Source organism: Pseudozyma flocculosa (genome assembly GCF_000417875.1).
Source record: "Pseudozyma flocculosa PF-1 unplaced genomic scaffold scaffold00024, whole genome shotgun sequence".
Classification (NCBI taxonomy): Eukaryota; Fungi; Basidiomycota; class Ustilaginomycetes; order Ustilaginales; family Ustilaginaceae; genus Pseudozyma; species Pseudozyma flocculosa.
The window spans coordinates 263,651-283,412 of NW_006920892.1; the positions used below are offsets into that span (position 1 = coordinate 263,651).

At 63.1% G+C, this 19,762-nt stretch overlaps 4 protein-coding genes across 4 annotated transcripts in view; 3 read left to right on the plus strand and 1 right to left on the minus strand.

The window, feature by feature from the left end:
* Window positions 1–5,874: 5,874 nt before the first annotated feature.
* PFL1_06188 (uncharacterized protein) lies at window positions 5,875–7,044 on the plus strand (the record flags this gene model as incomplete). The annotated part of the gene is made up of 1 exon (XM_007883727.1): window positions 5,875–7,044. The coding sequence occupies one exon, from the start codon at window positions 5,875–5,877 to the stop codon at window positions 7,042–7,044; it is 1,170 nt and encodes a 389-aa protein (XP_007881918.1).
* A 594-nt stretch (window positions 7,045–7,638) lies between these two features.
* On the minus strand, window positions 7,639–11,343 carry PFL1_06189 (uncharacterized protein; the record flags this gene model as incomplete). Its single annotated transcript, XM_007883728.1, has 2 exons — window positions 7,639–10,999; window positions 11,099–11,343. 2 exons carry the CDS (start codon window positions 11,341–11,343, stop codon window positions 7,639–7,641), a joined length of 3,606 nt encoding a protein of 1,201 aa, XP_007881919.1.
* A 3,079-nt stretch (window positions 11,344–14,422) lies between these two features.
* On the plus strand, window positions 14,423–14,796 carry PFL1_06190 (uncharacterized protein; the record flags this gene model as incomplete). Its single annotated transcript, XM_007883729.1, has 3 exons — window positions 14,423–14,571; window positions 14,648–14,657; window positions 14,749–14,796. 3 exons carry the CDS (start codon window positions 14,423–14,425, stop codon window positions 14,794–14,796), a joined length of 207 nt encoding a protein of 68 aa, XP_007881920.1.
* Window positions 14,797–16,521: 1,725 nt separating this feature from the next.
* The window catches only part of PFL1_06191 (uncharacterized protein), a gene marked incomplete at both ends in the record, with an annotated part of 4,780 nt that continues 1,539 nt past the window's right edge, over window positions 16,522–19,762 (plus strand). Inside the window, 2 exons of the mRNA XM_007883730.1 lie at window positions 16,522–17,479; window positions 17,619–19,741. Coding sequence (XP_007881921.1) covers window positions 16,522–17,479; window positions 17,619–19,741 — 3,081 coding nt within the window. The remainder of the gene's footprint in view (window positions 17,480–17,618; window positions 19,742–19,762) is intronic.

The window sequence follows — 19,762 nt, forward strand, 5'->3', positions numbered from 1 at the left end:
CAGCAAGCCGCCAGCCGCCAGCGAGGCCCAGCCAGCCCGCCGCCAGCCCTGCCAGCCGCCAGCCGAGCGCAGCCGCCAGCCAAGCGCAGCCGCCAGAGCCGCCAGCGAGACTCAGGGAGTGTTGGAACACCTCGCCGTCTCGCACGAAATTCGCAAAGGATAAACCGATTCGATCAGAAGGGACACTCTAGAGCACTGGACGCGCCCCTTGGGCCCGGTTCCTACGAGTCCCGACCCGAGCCGTCAGGTAAGGCAAGGGTAGCGGTAAGGAGCAGCTCCTACCCCTGATGCTACCCCTCACCGACGGTCAATCCCCCTTCATTCCTACCCCTCCATTCCTAACCCTTTAGATAGATACGTCTAGTCATCTAGAGAGCCGCGGTTCACGGTCGAGTCGAGCAACTTGACCAAAGAGACGGAGCGGTACGGTCCCCCGTAGCTACAGGATCATGGTTGCTGCTCCAGAGGTCTATAGTAAGCCGCAGCGCAAAGTTGTAGCGTATATATACGACCAGCTTCTGGTCGACGATGGGACCGCTTCTTCATCATCAAATCTTACACACTTAATCCCCTTCTATCGGTCCAGCTTACCCTCACACACTCTTCCACATCTCTACGAGCGACTACAGTTGCCTGCCTTGCGTCTTCGACAACTAGTCCGTTGGTCTACCCTCGACCTGGCCCCGAAGCCGTTCCGAGTCCAGGAATAACAACTTGACTCCTACGATTGACTCCATACTGTCCTTCGGTGTTCCAGACAACTAGACTTGTTGTTTGTCGTCGGTTCCAACTTGCACGCACCCTAACAGGTGTTCCAATAGGGAGGCCCAGCCAGCCACCTGGTGAGCTGCGAGCCGCTGCTGCTCCGCACTGCTTGCTTCCGCCAGCTGACGCCGTCAATCACCGGAAACTTCGGAGAGGCCCTCTCCGAAGTCTCCAATGATTCTGACCATTGACAGCTTTGCTTCTGCTCCACCTCATGTGAGTCGACTGTTGCCGCTCTTCTTCTGCCGCTCTGCTGCGCGTTGCTGACTCCTTTGCTCCCCTCTACTTGCCTGCTCCTCCCTTATCCCCTTGCTTTGCTGCTGACGCTCTGTTGCCACTGCTGCTGCCGCCCTGTTGCCGCATGCAACCACCTGCCTTCCTGCCTCCTTGCCCTGCCATCCACCAATGCTGTCGCTGTGCCGCCGCACATCAGTGTAGCTAGATTTTGCGATCATGAATACAATGCCTGTAGACTACATATGGCAGTGCCTGCGAGGGAGGGCCTACGATAAGCAGGCTGTAGGATGCCTACGGCCAAAAATGCTGTGGGTGGCCTACGGCATCCCAGTGCCGTAGGGGATTAACGATCTCCTACAGCACTGCCATATTGTACGAGATCTACGATATCTGAAATCGTAGCCCAAAGCCTGCCCCTAGCTATCACTACCATTGGCCCTTTGCCTGCCATCGACCTTCGCCCACCATCGCTCCTTTGCCTGCTGCCGCCACCCAACCGCTGTCAAGGCCACCAGCTGCCGGCATCCACCCCAGCCGCCTTGGCCTGCCTCAATTGTGCTCAGTCCTGCACCGCCTGAATAGCCTCAACATCGATGCCACCAAGGCCAACTTGACGCCACCACCAACGCTGACATTGACGCCACCACCAACGCTGACTTGCCACCACGACCGACGCTGACTCGCTGCCGCCACCATTGACGCCAACTTTCTGCCACCATTGACGCCAACTTGCCGCCACGACCGACGCCAAATCGCGGCCATCGCCCACATGATGCCCTGCCAAAGCACACCGGTCAAGATCAATCGATCCAGCGTCACACAGCAGCTGCCACCTGCCGACGCCTCTTAGGTGAGAGCATCAATCTTCGGCGTGCTGCCACCACCGGACAGCATCAACGCTGACACCTCAATGCTCTCGACGCTCACCTTCTCATCCTCACCCATCCGGCAGCACACCCCAACCGCATCAACAATGCGAACCTGCCATCACCAGCACCACCGCTGCAGTGCACTTGCCCTGGTCAGTATTATCTCCGCGGCGCTCTTCCGCCGTCGCTCTGCCGCTGCACGCTGACCACCTGCTCCTTTCCCTTTTCTCAGGTCTATCAATCGCTCTCTCCGCACTGCGCCACGCCCTGCATCAATGCGCTACCGCCACCACATCAATGCTGACTTGTCCTTGCTGTGAGTGCCTCCTTGCCGGCGCAGGTGCTGCCACTGGTTGATGATGCTGACAGGATCCTCGGTATCTGCTTCCATCCTCTGTCCACCTCTCTCCACCTCTCTTTCTGTCCGCGATTTGCAATTGTATCGTAGCTTCTAGTAGCGTAGATAGTAATTATTCAACTAAAGCTAGTAGGCGATCCAATTGATTGTAGCCTGCATTTCAGTCGTATCCTAGCTACGATCTGAAATTGTACATAGACTGCTCTAGCTACGATCTGACAAATTGTAGGCAGGGTACGTCCAAAAAATCTGCACAACTTGTCCGGATCTATAAATTGTTTGTGTAGAAGGATGTCCTACGATCTGAAAATCGTAGATTGGCTACGCCTAGCTACGATCTGACAAATCGTAGGTTGACTCTGCTGCTAGCTATGAGGGTAGGCCAACGGACTAGTTGTCAGAGACGCAAGGCAGGCAACTGTAGACGCTCGTAGATATGTGGAAGAGTGTGTGAGGGTAAGCTGGACCGATAGAAGGGGATGATGTGTGTATGATCCAATAAAGAAGCGGTCCCATTGTCGACCAGAAGCTGGTTGTATATATACGCCACAACTTTGCGCTGCGGGTCACTATAGACCTCTAGAGCAGCGACCATGATCCTGTAGCTACAGGGGACCGTACTGCTGTGTCTCTTCAGTCGAGTTGCTCGACTTGACTGTGAACCGAGGCTCTCTAGATGACTAGACGTGTCTATCTAAGGGGTAGGAATGGAGGGGTAGGAATGAAGGGGGATTGACCACTGGTGAGGGGTAGCATCAGGGGTAGGAGCTGCTCCTTACCACTACCCTTGCCTTACCTGACGGCTGGGGTCAGGACTTGCAGGAGTCGGACCCGGGAGGCGCGTCCAGTGCTCTAGAGTGTCCCTTTCGATCGAATCGGTTTATCCTTTGCGTTTTTTGTGCGAGACGGCAAGGTGTTCCAACACCAGTCAGCTAGCCGCCAGCCGCCAGCAAGACTGCCAGCCAGCCAGCCGTTAGCAGCCGCCTTGCCGCTGCTTGCACCTTGCCGCTGCTTCTGCTTTGCCGTTGCTTCCGCTCTGCCGCTGCTTCTGCCCCGCTGCTGCCGTCAATCATCGGAGACTCATAGCTAGCGGCAAAGGGCAGGTGGTTTTTGGCCGTAGGCTGACCTACGGCCTGAAATCGGGAAATTGGGGGCCATCTACGCTAAAAATGGCTGTAGGGCCACCTACGGCCAGAAATCGGGGTTGTAGGGCCACCTACAGCCATTTTCTGGGGAGCAGCTACGGCATTTTTGGCCGTAGGGCCACCTACGGCAGGCCAAGGGTCCCTGCGCTTCTTGGGCTGCTCTGCCACTGCTTACATCAGCTCAGGAGGCTTGGCACGTGCACGCTGGCCCCTTTCCCACCTGGCCCTTTGCCAAATCCATCCGCCTGCCCGTCTCTCCTGCCCTCCTACCACCACCATCTGACGCCACCTGCCAGCCAGCCGCCCGCCACTCGCCCAGCCAGCTGCCAGCCACTTGACCCAGCCAGCCATCACCCAAGCCAGCCAGCCAGCCAGCCAGCCGCCACCCAAGCCAGCCCGCCATCCGCCCGCCAGCCGCCCACCCAGCGTACCCGCCAGCCAGCCAGCCGCCAGCCAGCCCGCCAGCCAAGCGTAGTGGCCAGCCAAGCGCAGCTGCCAGTGAGTTTGCTGCCAGCCCAGCCGCCTTGCCACTGATTCCGCTCTGCTGCTACCTCCTTCTGCCCCTGCCATGATGAACATTGACAGCCTTCTCCCCTTCTGCTTGACAGCCCCATCGTGACAAGTGAGTTGCCAACACCGCTCCTTGTCTACCGCTCCCTTGCACGCCATTGCTGACTCCTTTGCTCCCCCTCATCCTTTTGCCTGCTCCTCCTTCACCGCCTTACTTTGCTGCTGACAGTGCTCTGCGGCTGTCGCTGCTGCCGCTGTTGCTGCTGCTGCTCTGCTGCTGCTCTGCTGCCGCTCTGCTGCCGCTCTGCTGCTGCCCTGCTGCCACCTTGCTCTAACGCCATTGCCGCTGCCCTTGTAGGTACCTTATATTGCAATCATATTGTAGCTAGGATACAGGTGTGGGTGCGTGTTGTGCCTACGGTGTGGGAGGGATGCAGTCCTACGGCCCTTTGTGCGTAGAGGTCCTGCGGCCCTGCGGAGCGTAGGGGTCCTACAGCCCAAAGGCCAAAGATGTAGACTGGCTGGGTACAGCCCTGGGGGTACAAACATAGCTAGCAGCAAAAGTAATTCCCGATTTTTCCTATCGCACAGGCTGTGCGATCCAGGATTTGAGAGTTCTTATACAAGTGCCATTTGAAATCCTGACCACTCAGAGTGGATCTCAGATTGCAGGCAGGAAAAATTCAGGATCTCAGATCGCAGCTGATCGCACGCCTGCTGCGATTTGAGAAACCGCACAAGCTGGCTGCAGCTGGATTTTCAAATTGTTATACACGTGCGATTTTTTTGACCAGATCCTGCTGCTGGCTATGAAAGGAGATCTGCGACTCCTGGGACTGTAGCTGAATCCCTGCCGCTAGCTGTGAGCGTCATCCTCAACTGCTTGTTGAGCGCTCTGGCAAACGTCCGCTCACTGCAAGAGAGCGCAGGGAAGCGTGACTGAACGTGCTCAAAGATCTCGCGCATCATTGCAGTTGCATTGTCGTTGATGAGATTGATGGCGCAGTCGACGTGCTCCCAGCGCACCGCTGGCTGACAAAGCGCACCGCCATGCGGCTTGGCATCGAACTGGCCCGTTGCTTTGAAGAGTTGAATGATGCTGTTGACCGTTGTGTAGGGAAAGCCAGAGCGCCGCAAGATCTGGGCCTCCAAGTTGCCTGCGGCCAAAAAGTCTATGACAAAGTTACTTTATGCATGTCCTATCTACTAGAATGAAAACATAAAGCATTCCTACATGTCTGTCAAAAGTACGGTTTCAAGTGTCGACAGGAGTACTGCAGTGGGGGACAATCCTAGATGCTGCAGTTTCCTTTTGCCCCTTGTCCCTTTTCCCCTTTTGCCCCGTCCCCCCTTTGCGTTTTCTACCTTTGCCTTTGCTTTGGCATGCTGGCCACCTTTGCCCCCCTCCTCCTGCCCTCTGGCTGGCCCTCATAGCTCTCCATAGCAGCAGGATCTGGTCCAGAAACATTGCATGTGTACGGCGATCTGGAGATCCAGCTGCAGATCCCTTGTGCGATTTCCCCAGAAGGACGCAACAGGTGTGCAATCAGCTGCAATCTGGAACCCTGAATCCTCCCTGCCCACCTGGAAAAGTAGAAAGAGCCCTGTGAAAATCGCCTTTGTGTTGGCTCAGGGCATCCCGGTCGCCGCAGTGCTCTGGGCTGGATACTGCTGTGTTGCACAGGCCTCAGAGACTTGAAGGGCCCCAAGGAAAGTGTGTGTTGCAGGACAGCCTAGAGAAGAAGAAAGAGCCCCTGATGAGGTTGCCCGATTTCGGCGTAGTTGCAATTTGTCCCGATCGATATCAAGAGCCTGCACGGCCGTGGCGGGGTCCAGCGTGTGGAGGAAGCCAGCGGGACCTGGGTGGAGCGCTTTCCATCCAACTTCCATCACCGCTCTCAGGACTCCCGCCGGCCCCTCTACCGCTCTCGCGCAACGGTCAGACGACGACAGATAGCGCTCGACGTATCGACAGACCGATCGGTCAACCATGGCGCCCACCCCGGGCCGCGGCTCACAGCGGCCGGACCGATCTCGGCAGGGCTCCTCTGCGCACCCGGCGCCGCATCCGTATCAGCCTGGTGGCGGACGACGGGGCGGAGCGGCCGGTGGCGCGGCAGGCTTTAGCGCTTTGGGAGCGGGTACGACGGGCGGTCCGAGCCGCAACACTCCCTTCGTCCACCCTGCCCTCGCCGCATCGACATTGCAGCAAAATGACGCGGCAAATTCCTCCTCTTCGGCGGCAACGACGGCGCCGACCGCGACGGCTCGGGGCCGTAAGCCGTTCAACCACCGCAACCTGTTCGCCAAGGATCTTCGAAACCTGATGTATGCCTACGGCGACGTAGCCAACCCGGACTCGGAGTCAGTTGCGCTGCTGGAAGAGATGACGGTCGACTTCATCACCGATCTTTGCGCGCGCGCCCGCCCAAGCCCGTATGCACTTGGCCTGGGTACCAGCAACATCTCGACCAGCACCGCATCCTTTGGTAGTGCCTTCGATACCGGGTCATTGGGACTGGTAGGAGCGGAAGGCGATCCTTCCACCGCCGGGAGCGCAGCGTGGACGCACGAAGTCGGCGACTCTGCACAAACGGCAGCAGCAGGAGCCGGAGCCGGAGCTGCTGCGACGTCGGCAGCGGCAGCGGCTGGGGCAGTTTCGACAGTGGCAGCCCCGGCAACGCTGCCACCGAGGGCGCCGCACCGACAACGCGTCAAGCTGGAAGACTTTCGCCACGCATTGCGCAAGGACGTCGAAGCCAAAAAGTTGGGTCGATTGGAGCAGCTCCTCTACGCCGACCGGATCGTCACGGAAGCGAGGAAAGTGGGCGGCGTCGAAGAGGTGGCGGAAAAGGCAGGCGCACTTTCCACCATGGACCCGCAGCAAGGTGGTAGCGGTGGGGGCGCTGCTATCGGCGGCGCTGCTTCGGATGGAGGCGTAGGTCAAGATGGGGCAGAGGATGGAGTAAGTGGCGGCTCTGGACCGAGAGCTGGGAGGGGAAGGGGAAGAGGCGGTAGATCCGCCGGTGGAGGCGGAGGACGTGGGAGAGGAGGCGGCGCATCGAGAGGCAGGGCTTCGACTGCAGGACGAGGCGGAAAGGGTAGGAGCGGCAGTGCAGCGGCAGCGGCGGCGGGTACATCTGGCAATGCCTCCGGCTGAACCTCCAGAACCGCGCTAACTAGACTACATCTCTGCTCGTCGAGAACGCGATCCTCGCTCGCCCGCCCATGGCGCAGCCCCGTACACCCCATCGCGACCAACGCTTTCCGACTCGATGTGCAGCGCACCGTCGCTCGACCTTCTTCGACCCCCAACAGCGTCCCTCTGCAACTCCAGCTTGACCCCAGCTTCGACCTCGATTTGTTCCTCTGCCTCTCTCTGCCTCGGCATTTGTACAACATCCGCACTCAGTCATCCTGTTCCATGTTGACAGGCTCTCTGTCTCATTCGCTTCGCCCCACCGACCTGTCTGGATCTTTCGCGCCTCTCACCGTGCCATCAATGCACGCCCGTCCTGCATGCGGCTGGAGCAAGGCGAGACAGGCAGCTATTATGAGCGTGAGTGGTATTGATTCTGCTGCTGCAGAGCGAGGTGGGGCAGCACACCGTCATTATCGGAGTACTGCAAAGGAAGGTCAAAATAGGACAGGCTGGACCGGCACGAGTGCGGTAGCTTTAGTGCGGATCCTGGATGGCTTGCATGATGGGGATCCACTTCCGTCCGTTTAGAACCACAGTCTCTGGTCCTCGGGTCTACTTTCGATCGCGGGCTCGACCCCGAGGCTCGTGCGCCCTTGCCGCCGGCGCGCCAGGGGGCCCGCCGTTCGCGGCAAGGCTGAGGCTGCTGCTCGACGAACCAGCTGTTGCGCGCAGCGAGCGCTCTCCGTCGTCTGTCGGCGTGCCTCGCGAACGGCTGGTGGCCCTGTCGCGACCCAGGATCTGCGCCAGCGCGTCCGGCGCCCTCGACCTGCTCCGCGACGTCGACGATCGATGGGCCTGAGTCTGGTCGGCAAACGCCGACCCGCCCACGGCCGCAGCGCCAGAACGGGTCTCGAAGCTCCGACCGCGCAGAAAACCCGCCCCCGAGCCGCTGGCATCGTAAGAGCCCGGCAGCAGCGGCCGCGGCTTCGAGTGCGATCGCCGCGACAGGCGATCTGGCGAGCCCGATTCGCGGCTGTGGCGGCTGCGGCTGCGCGAGTGGCTCTGGCTGCGTGCGGGGATGGGCACAGGCATAGCCACGCGTCCGGTACGCCACTCGTTGTACCGCTCTGCCGCGCTCTGATCCTTGTCGGCGCTCCAAGTCTGGTTCTCGTCGAGGTCTGCCATTCTCGACCGCGACTGCCGGCCACGCCTCTCGGAGTCGGCCGGACTGTCGCAGCGGCTAATCGACGGCCAGTGCGCGACGTCGAGCGCGTGATGAGCCGCGTGCCAGACCCCACCCTCTCCGCGACTCGGTGTCGAGCTCTCGCTGAAGCCGGTGCTACGCGTGCGCGATTCGCTGCGGTCGCGGAACGAATCGCGCGACATCGGACGGGAGCTGATGCTGCTGTGGCTGTCGTCGAAGCCGGAACGCGACGTCGGGAGCGCCGGCGAAACTGGTCCCGATGACTCTGCCGAGAGGTCGGCAGGCCGCGACCTAGCGAGCGTCGAGGCGACGTCCAGATCCAGCGTGCCGCGATCGCGCGATTGCGAGCTGCTCCTCCTCCGGAAGTCGAGCGATGCGTCCAACGTTTCCTGCGACGGCCTTTCGGAGATGGATTGCCCTGCGAGGCCTGTCCTTTTGGTGTGAGTGTCGGCCACTGGGTGGATGTTGTCCGCTTCCCCGGCCGTCGTCCTGATGCCACCGACGCTGTCGTCATTGTCGCCGCGGATCCATGCCGAGGCGCACAGCCTCTCGATGGTCCAGCGCTTCGACGGATCCGGTTCCAGCAGACCGTGAAGCACCTCTCTTGCCGCGGCGCGGTCCCAGCTGAGTCCGTCCCATTCGGCTTCGACGCCGTCATCCTCGTCCGACTCTGGATCAACCTCGGCATCGGCAAGCGCCTTGGCCGACGGGTTGATCTCGATCCGATCGACGTGATCGGCCCGGCCGGGGGCCGATCCTACGACATGGTCAGATGTCCGTCCGGTCTCGGCAAAGCTGGCCATGGGCGGCTCGAACGCGCTCATTAGCCTCCTAGTTGGCCGCTCCCTCGAGGGAAGGCTGGGTAATGAGGCGCTCAGGTCCACGTCAGCGGCCCGCAGTCTGCCGAATGGTCCTACGTGCCGGCCCTCGATCAGCGTGGAGAGGGGTCTTTCGCCGATCGCACCGCCCGGGTCGGCCCCGATCTGACTGCCTCCCGACGCTTCACGAGCATGGCGGAGGCCTCCCCGAGAGGCATCGGCGAGGCGCTCAGCCCTCCGCCGCAGTCGCGTCGGGATGTCCCACTGGGCCTTGGCAATCTTCATCTGCAGACGAGGTTCGAACGAGTCCGCAAACGGCAGCCGACCGCTCAGCAGCGCATACAGGATGCAGCCGAGCGCCCACATGTCGGCGGCAAAGGGTGAAGTCGAAGCCTGCTGGGCCGCAGCGTCAGCCTCGAGACCGCCTGGCGTCGTGACGCCAGAAGGCGTGGAGGATTTGGCTCGGAGATACTCTGGCGCAGTGTAGGCAAGTGATCCGCCCCGGCTTTGGGCTGGTTGCTGCGGCTGACCCAGGGTCTGGCCGTGGTGGTGGAGTCTAGAGAATGCACCGTCGTCGGTGCTGTTTGAAACTATCCGACGTGCCAAGCCAAAGTCTGCGAGTCTCCAGCATGGCAGTTGCTCCTCGAGTTCTCCGCCGTCATCGGAGGAGAATGACGAGCTGCTCGAAGACACTGGCGGTCCGGCAGCGCCGGCAGTCGTCCTGATCGAGCCGTCGCTGCGCGATGTACGCAGATTCTGGCCAAGGATATTCTCGAGCTTGAGGTCGCTGTGCAGTACGCCCGCTTGTGTGTGCAAGGTGCGCAGGGCAGATGCCAGCTGTCGCATCGTCTCGCGCGCCACGTCGATGGGGACGCCGCGGCTCCGGGCCATCTGGCTACTGGCGCGCCGTAGCAGCCCGGACCCGCTGGACAGGCTGCCGACCACGGAACTGGGCGACGACGTGTTCGACGCCGTTGAGAGCTGCAGCTGCGAAGCATTCAGGCTCCACGGCAAGTTGCTTGCTGGTACGCCGGAAGCTGACGGGACGCGGCCGAGGCCAAGGCGGCGATGGCCTCGAGAAAGGAAGCCGGAACCGGTGCGGCTGCTGTCGACCGACTTGCCCGTCTCGGCGTTGGCGTTGCCGAACGGCGTGTTGAGTGATGCGCTGCGTGACAAGCTCGAAGCCTTGGGCGTGCCTCGACCAGAGTCCGCAGAGCCGAGGATCAACGACGGTCCGCGCGTGCCGCCCTCGGACCGCACGTAGTCGAGCAGGTTGCCGCGATCGCAGAGCGGCATGACCAGCAGTTCTGCGCTGCTGGCGGCGCCCGACATGTGTGATCCTCCGCCCCTGGGCAGTGAAACAACCTCGGAGTGAAGCAAGGGGAGCAGGTGAGGGTGGGCCGGCAGACTCCGCCAGATATCGAGCTCGTGAGACCACTGAGAGTGCCGCTTGGCGGCGCCGTGGACCACCTCATCGCTCTCCTGAGTCTGGTAGACAATCTTGACGGCGATGCGGCGAGCCTCCTTTGCCTCGTCCCGCGAAAGGCCCTCGATGTCGAAGCCCTCACGGACTGTCGAGAAGCCGCCGAAGCCAATCGTCCTGCCCATGACGTAGCGGCCTCCGGGGCCGAAGCGAGCGCCTTGCTCGTCGGGACGGGGAGTTATGGTCGCAGACTCGCCACCAGCCGTCCCAACGCTGCCGCCGTCGTAGAGCTTCGCAGCCGCATCACCTAGACCCGACCAAAGTCCATTGCCGCCGCCACTGCTGCGGCTGCGGCCGAGGTCGGTGGGCGAGGCAACGAGAGCTTTACCGTAGGGCTCTGGCGACTGCGCATTTTGACCAGGCTGCGGCGTGATGCCGCCGAGAAGGGACCCGGCACCTGCCGAGCTGGAAGGGCTGGCGACGCTGTGCAGGCTGGAGAAGTTGCTGAGGAAATCGGCGGCTGGCGACCTGACCTTGGGCGAGGGCGAGGTGCCTGGGCTAGTTGTGCGTCCGACCGAGCCTGGCGACTGCGATGGCGACGGTAGAGGCGGCCGAAAGAGGTCGCACGTTGCCAGGGTGGGACCTGTTGGTTGACGTGAAGGAAGCGCCGCCGCTGCTGGTGCCGCCGTCGACCTTTCTCCGTCCTGTTCCGTGCTGCTGTGCGCTTTAAGCCCGAGACCGCTGGCGTTGACAGTCTCAACGGAGCTAGCCCCGAGCGGCGACTGCGAGGCAGGGCCCGGATCGGCAGGCGGAGGTGGATCGGTGGCATCTCCCTCGTCTTCCGAGGAAGGCGCGCCCCGCTGCCACCACATCCGCACTTTGGACGTGACGCTTGCGGGTTGAGACTCTGGGCGGGACAAGCGTACACCGCCAAGTGGTGAGGCGTCGGCGGTGTGCGATGTTGACAGCCTCCCTTGCCGGTCGCCTGAGCCAGAATCGACGGATGCACTGCCCGTTGCCGGGGCCAGGCTGGGGGAAGAGGCATGGTTTAGACTGCCTTGGCGGGGCGGCGACTGGATCCATGAGGCGGAAGGGGACGCATCCCTGCTCGAGGGGGAGGCGATGCCTAGGCGGGCTGCGGCTACGCTGGACAGGTCAAACGAGGAGTGCCAGTCGTCTGCAGAGAGCGATGCGCTGAGGCCGCTAGGATCAAAGAGCGGCAGGTTGTCTTCGGACGACGACGGGATGCGCAGGGGCGGAGGGGGACGTTGCGTGTCCATGCCAACCCTGGCTAGAGCAGGGCCGACGTGAGGGGTTGGCGAGAGGGCGGGGCGGGAGTTGCGAGATCGGCGGACGCAATTCGAGGGCGGCCCGCGGTCGCTGTGAGATCGGGGACAAGGGGGGGGGGGGGGGGGGGGGCGCGTCCGGGGTAGAGGGAGGGGGAAAGGGCAAGGAGAGACGATGCTGGCCTGTCGGCGCGCGGATAGCTGTTGCGAAGGTCAGACGGCAGGCTTGCTGGCCGGACGCAGTAATGGTGGTGGCGGTGGCGGTGGTGATGGCGGGTGCCTTGATTTTCGAAGCAAGAGAGAGAGAGAGATAGAGAGAAAGACGAAGGCCGCGTGGTGGATGGGGGCGCAGGGCTGCAACGTGCGTGGTGATGGTGATGTGGGTCTTTTTGACTGAGCCTCAGCTTGAGCCTCGGTTGGCCTTGGTTGGGCGGTGCTGCCAACGTGGGGGTGCGGGGGCACACGTCGGCGGCCTCGCTCCGACCAGCGAGCGAGTGAGCGGGCCCTCGCTCCACCCAGCCCGCAGCTGAGGCGAAGACGAGAAAAAGAAAAAGCAAGCAAGAAAGAAAGAGCTCGCTGTGCTGCGACGCTCCGCTCGCTCTCCCTTCTCCTGCCCACCAGGCCGGATCCCGACTGCCGCGGAGCGTCGGTAGTAGGCAGGCGTGCGTGCGTGTAGGCGTGCGTGCGTGAACAGAGTACGTGTCTGGCCGACCGCTGCCAAACTCGGCGTCGATCTTTCCCGGGCCGCCGCAGGCGTCACAAAGAGATAGACGCAACGGCTCCAAGAGCCAGGTCGGCCGCGCGGTCCTCGCAGGGGCTCCCGAAAAGGTTTTCAAAACGGCACAGAGCACGCCGTCGCGCAGCGCAGAATGTAACGAGAGGTGCTGCCCAAACGAAGCGCAACGCAACCCGGGCTCGTCCGGGGCGTCAGATGGGCAGGCTGGCAGGCAGGCAGGCGCCGTGGATCCAATCGGATTTTCGCCCGCTTTTTTCGCCGGCGTTTTCCTGACCTGGCCGATTTCTGCTTCGGTACGTGTGGGTGGCTGGCTGGCTGCGCTCTCGGCCCTGCCTTCCCTTGACCGCTGCAGGGCGAGGTAGGCGAGACGAGCGGCTGCTCGTCGAAAAAAAAAAAAAAAGTGCGGGGTGCGCCAATCGTAATCACGCACGAGGTACGCAGCTTGCCATGCATCATACAAGTACATCGTCGTGGTGGCCGTCGCCGCATGTGTCTAAGGACGTCCATCTTCGCTGTGCCCGCGTGTCGTCGTCGCGTGTATCCCGGAGAGAACCCGACGGAGGCGGCGGAACTGGCACACGAAGATTGTGGTCGCTTCTTCGGCCTTTCGCCCACTGCGGCGATAATACAATGTCACGCCGCGTTCCCACGACCGACCGACCTACTAACTTACACTACTACTCTCTAGAGGCTGGGGGCGTCGCGGGCTTCGTCTCGAGTGCCGTACAAGCTGCAAAGGGGCTCACCTCGGTCCATTCAGGCTCGGCCCAGTCTTGAAGCGGTCAGTGTTCGACCTGCTGGACGTGCTGGGTAGAAGCTCACGTACTCGCCGCTCGGCCTCGCCGACGGGGCCTGCCCTACCCTCGCTCGCGCGCAGAAGGCATCGCCGTCGAAGAGCCAGGCACAGGCCAGGTCGACGAGGACGGCGTGGACGACCAGCGTAGGGTGGTGTCGTCAACAGACGAGCGATGGCATGGGCGAAGCAGCAAGCAAGCAAGCAAGCCAAGAAGAGGGGCACGCGACACGCCCTAGAGATTAGAAACTCATGTCTGCAAAGAGCCTTTCGTATTCGCGGGCATGGCCGAGGCCGTCGCGTTGTATTTCCCTTTTTCGGCGTGCAGGCTGAGGAGGGTTAAGAGCCGTCTGATCCAACGCACCACCGGACGGTGCGAGTGGACGGAAAGCCAGCGGCGGCGCTCGGGCGGACAGGCGGGCGGGCAGACAGCCGGGCAGGCCAGGCAGGCAGGAGCAACCAACCGAGGCGAGAGGAGGGCCGAGCGAGCTTGTTCGCGGCCGCGCCCGCAGACATGATGGACAGACCACGCGTTTGCCTCAGAGGAGGCTCGCCTGTCATTTGAGAATGCGGGCGGAGGCAGGCAGGGTCGCTTTGCCTGCTTAGCCTGCCTGACGCGCCACGGCCAAGCGGGAGGCCTGGCTGGCCTGGCCTGAGCGGGCGACGGGTCAAATTACTGGCCACGGTAGCCTGGCCGGGAGGGCAGATGGAGGCAAGGCGGGCAAGGCCACACGTACACCAGGCCAGCAGGTGTCCCGCCGGGCGTCCAGGCAGGCAGGCTGGCAACAGAGAGGTAGATAGAGCGCGTCGAAGCTGCTGCTGTCCGTCTCGCTTTCTGGCCTGCAGGGTCCCCAGCCGACCCGGCCTGGCTCTGCCTAGTTACCTCCTGGCCTGCCCGCCTACCGGCTGTGGCCTGCCTCACCTCCTTGAAGCAGGCGACGCGACCCCCCTCAAAAGACACGTCCCCACGCCCCTTTCCTCCTCTCCCTCCTACTCCATCCATCCGCCCCCAAGCATCATCTCATCGCATCGACATCTTCGGTGCTTGCCCTGCGAAACCTTCCGTGTCCAACACACACACACACACACTACTCTCTCTCTCTCTCTCTATCTCTCACCCACACACAACCTCCACCATGCCTCCGAAGAAGTCGACCGGCGGTGGCAAGAAGAAGTCGACTGCCTACCACCGACACATGAAGGAGACGCTGGCCAAGCTCAAGACCGAGAAACCCAACATGGAGCACAAGGAGCGCTTCAAGCAGGCCGCTCATGCCTGGGCAACGTCCAAGGAGAACCCAAAGAACAAGGCCTCGGCCTAACGCGTCCGCTTCTCCTGGCACCACCTGCATCCGCTCCAGAGTGCCTGGCGTGAGTACCGTCGCTCCCAACCGGCTGGAGCTCCGTGACTCGAACGATGTCGACATCTACTCGACATGGCCCAGAGCGCCATGCCGACCAGGGCAAGGATGGCCGTGCTGCTGCCATGTTTGATCGCCACCGGCCCTGAACGCGGCGGCGCTTGGGTGCCTGGCGCGTCGTGAGATCCGCGTCCTTACATCGGGCATCGCGTGCCCCGCTCAGGAAGTCAGGCTAGTGACGCCAGCAGGCTGCGCGCTGCCCTATCAGGAGGGGGGAAAGGGACGCGTCGCGTCTGGCATACCCCAAGGTCGAAGATGGCTGACCGCGCTGGCAGCGATCAGACTTGTCCTGCCTTCCATTGACTTGCGCGATGCCATCTTCTCCGCATTCGTGATTCGCCGTCATGCTCAGCCAGCCTGGTGCCGCCACCCCAATCATCCAACCGCTGACCGGCTCGAGCACCTGTACTCCCTCTGGCAAAGCAGGACAGCCTTGGGCGCCGTGGCCTCAACCTCGTCTCCGGCCCAGCCCTTCGCCAGCCGGATCAAAGCAGCCCAATCCGTCCTCTCGCTGGGTCATATCCGAGCACGCCAGAGTCTGGCGCCCGGACCCAATGCCTGGCTGTCATGCGCGCCGGTCACCTCGCCCCGCTCCTTTCCATGGCCGTGGCCGCTATGCTTGCCCTTACTCTCGTAGTCCCTCTCTCGCCCGCCTGTACTTCTTGACATTCCTGTACTCTTTTTGCCTGCCGTCCGATCACCCCGTGCACCGCGCTTCTTGTGCTCGCGGGGCGCCGCCCCTCTTCTGTACTCTGAAATAATCACGTCTCCGCCGTCCAGCTTCGTCTGTGAGCATGTACGGCTGTTGCTCGAGGCTGCTCGGCACGCGGGCGCCTGAAGAGCCAGCTTACGACTCGCAGCGACAGAGAGCAAGGGTCACCGCTGAGCACATGCATATGCATCGTCGCGCTGCCGTCGGTCCCGATTTGGAGAGGAGATGCCTGGCCGGTTGAAGGTAGGGTCCATGCGTCCGTGGGCCGGGCCCGGCGTGGCTGTGCTGTCCAGCAGCGGCCGAGACGCGGGAATCGGAGATCCGAGCGATGTGGTAGGCGGCGATCACAGCTATACAGGCACAAGGCGGCAGCTGGCAGGCAGGCCAGACCTCCTATTATTGCTGGCCCGGCCTGGCCTGGCCGTGCTGCACGTCGACGCAAGCAACCAAGGGGCGACCAGCCAGGGGGAGGCCAGGCGAGGCCAGGCCAGGCCGACTGCCGCCTAGCTGCTGATGTATTTGCTGGACGAACCGTGCATGCCTCCAGGCTCTTGGGCCAGGCCAGCTGGCCAGCCCAGGTGGCAGAGCCACGCACCGACGCACGATCTGGCTGGCGGCCCCACCCTCGGGCAAGCAGGCCAGCCAGCGAGCAGGCAAGCATCGGCGGTCCTCGCCCGGCCTGGCGCCTGGCCTGTTCCCCGTGCGTGTGCGCAGCGAGAGGGGCAGCGGCGTGGGCGGGCGACCCTCGACGTCGCCGTCGGTCCTTCCTGCCTGTCCCGTCCCCTCCCCTCCCCTGCCCTTCCCGTCTCCTTCCGTCGGTCCTCGCCTTTCCATCCATCACCCAAACGCCCACTCCCTGAGCCCTCATACGATCCACATCCTCACACCCCGAACCTCGCGCTCTCCTTCGTACCCGCCCTCTCCGCTTCGGCTTGGTGTCGCAGCCGCGCCATCGAACGTGAGCACCTCTCACTCGGTCTTCCCCCGACTGTTCACTCACACGCTGTGCAGCTGGCAAGCATTCCTCCGTCCGCATTCATCCGTCGCCAGTCTCGGGCCGACCAGAACGGGCCACTGAGGACACCGCGGCGCGGCGTCCAACATGTACAACAACAACAACATGCAGGGATGGGGCCGTCCTCAGCAAGGCGGCTTCCAGCAGCCTCAGATGACGGGCTTTCCGCAGCAGCAGCAGCCGCAGCAGCAACAGCCCCAACAGACCGGCTTCATGCAGCCCCAGATGACGGGCTATCCAGGCATGTCGCAGTTCCAGCGGCCCATGGCCACCGGTTTCCCAGGCCAGCAGCAGCTGCCGCAACAGCAACAGCTCGGCCAGACGTCGTTCCTCTCTGCTCAGCCTACAGGCATGAGCGGCATGGGGATGGGCTCAAACCTCGGAGGACCTGGCCTCTCCCAGCAGCGCTTTCTCTCGCCAGGCCCTGGTCAGCAACCCCAGCGCTTCCTCTCGCCCGGTCCCGCCGGTGGCGGACTGGCCGCCGGAGGCGGTGTCCAACCGCAGCCCACCGGCTTCCTCGGCGGCGGCGGTGGCGGCCTCCAGTCGCAAGCCACAGGCTACATGGGTGGTGGGCCCGGGGGCCTCGGCATGATGCAGCCGCAGCAGACTGGCCTGATGCCTCAGATGACGGGCATGCCGATCCGCGATCCGCGCATGCAGCTGATGAGCGCCCAGTTCCTTCCGGCCTCGCAGCCCTTTTCGGGCGCCGCCGTCGCCGGCAACATGAACTTCAGCCAGGCGAGCATGCAGCCATCCAACTTCCAGTCGCAGATCCAGAACCTCAGCCAGCAGCAGCAGGGATCCAAGGAGCCAAAGATCCCATGGGCGCTCAGCAAGGAGGAGAAGAAGAGCTACGACTCCATCTTCCGCGCATGGGACTCGAATGGCTCCGGCTTCATCAGCGGCGACGTGGCCCGCGAGGTCTTTGGCCAGAGCGGCATCCCGCGCGAGCAGCTCATGCAGATCTGGCACCTCGCCGACACCGAGAACCGGGGCAAGCTGAATGTCAACGAGTTCCACGTCGCCATGGGCCTCATCTACCGAGGTGAGTACTTGCAGCAAAAAAAGGCTGCGGCTGCGAGGGCCTCCTCGACCGTAGTAGCGCTCGCCGCATGCTGACCAAGGGCTGTGCCTCGAATGCGACCTCCGTCATCCTACCCACCCGTCTTGCCGGACTTGCGCAGCACTCAATGGCAACGACATCCCCGACCAGCTCCCGGCCGAGCTCGTTCCTCCCTCTGCGCGCGACCTGAACGACTCGGTCGATTTCCTCAAGGACCTGCTGAAGAAGGACACCAACGTCCGCAACAGCACCGGCCTCAACATCCCCGAGGCCGGCTCCAACAGCGGCGCTTCGTACACAAAGGCGCGCTCGTTCCACGAGAACCCCGTCGCGCCCAAGCAGGATGCCCGCGCCTACCGGCACGAAGAGTCCGAGTCTGCCGGGTACAAGAGCAGCAGCCGCCACCTCGACCGCAAGGCAGTCCGCTACGAGGGCCAGAGCGCGACCGACGATCTGAGCGAGATGAAGCGTCAGCTGGAGAACACCCAAAAGATGCTGGAGAAGCAGAACCACGAGGATGACGAGGATCGCGAGCTCAAGCGCGAGATGGACGACCTGCGCTACCGCATCCGCCGTGTTCAGGATGATATCGAGTACTACAACCGGCGCGGCGGACGCGACTCGGCCGACCTCAAGCGCAAGGCCGAGCGGGAGCTGATCCATCTGATGCATGAACGTCTACCTCAACTCGAGAAGCGGATCGAGGCGAGCGAGCGTCGTGAGCGCGACCGCAAGCTTGATCAAAGCCGGGACCGCGACCGTCGCAACGACCCATACCGCCGTTACGACCGCGACGACCGAGATCGTGACAACGATCGTGGATATGATCGCGAAGATCGCGGTGGCCGCCTCGGCGACGGCGAGTACTTGCGCGGCACCTTTGACCGTGACCGCGACGAGGACTCCTCTCGGCGAAGCGACTATGGCCGCGATCGATCCCGGGATCGGTCTCGCGAACGCTATGACAGGCGCGACGACAGGCGCGACGACAGCCACGACTTCCGGACCGACTACGGCGGCCGAAGAGGCGAAGATGACCGAGACCGGCACAGCAGCGGCCGGGCAGATGCGCCGCCACCGCCGCCTCCTCCCGCGTCCTCCAAGGGAGCCACGGCCCCAGCTCCACCGCCTCCGGCACCACCCGCGGCAGCGTCGCCATCCTCCGCCGCTCCATCGGCGGGCGCCCCGCCCAAGAACATGACACCCGAAGAGCGTGCCGCTTGGATCCGCGCCGAAGCGCAGCGCCGGGTGCAGGAGCGCATGCGCATGCTGGGCGCGGTCGCCCCCTCTGGCCCCGCCGCAGTCGACACTAGCGTCGAGGAGCGGCTCAAGGCGGAGAAGGCCGAAGCCGAGGCACGAAGCGCACAGGCCGATCGCGAGGCGGCGGCGCGCGAAGAAGCGCGAAAGGCTCGACTCGAGGAACACCGTCTGCAGAACGAGAAGGCCAGCCTGCAGACAGTCAAGGCCGAGATCGACGAGTCGGCCAAGAGTAACAACCCTCCTCCCGGTCCGGTGATCCAGGCGGCTAAGGAAGAGATCGACGACCAGGAAGAGATGCTGCGAAGGCGTGAAGAGATTCTAGCCAAGGAGAGGGCCGAGCGTGAGGCGCGTCTGCGCCGCATCGAAGAGCAGGAGGAGGAAGCCAGACAGCAGGAGGCCGCGTTCAAGGAAAGGCAGAGCATGTTCGCCGGCAAGGCGAAGCCAGCTGCCCCAGCACCGCCTCCGTCCCGTAAGGCCAAGGGCGGTGCCCCACCGCCACCACCTTCTCGAAAGTCGCACGCCGCCAGTTCCGAGGCTCCCACTGCTCCGCCGGCACCACCCTCGGCGTCGTCCGCGACCATGGCCCATCCGGCCCCCGCAGCTCCTCCGCAGCCCAGCCCGGGTTCGGCTTCGAGCACCAATCCGTTCCATCGCATTCAGCAGGGTGGCACTGCGGCAGCTACTGCGCCTTCGCCAGCCACATCTGGCGGCACCAATCCCTTCTTCCGTCAGCAGCAGGAGGCGGCCAAGTCGCCCGGGTCATCGGAACTGCCAACGGCGACGCGCGCCACTCCGCCCGTCTCGGCGCAGCCCACTGGCAATGTCGCTTCGGCTTCTGCCTCTCGCTCGATCCACGTAGCGCCCAAGCACGATGACGACGACTGGGAAGAGTCGGACAAGGACGACGACGATGACGACGACGGCCCTGAAAGCAGCACACGCGCGACCCGTCAGAATCTGGCACAGGCGCTGTTCAGCAACCTGGTCACCGGCGGCAGATCGACT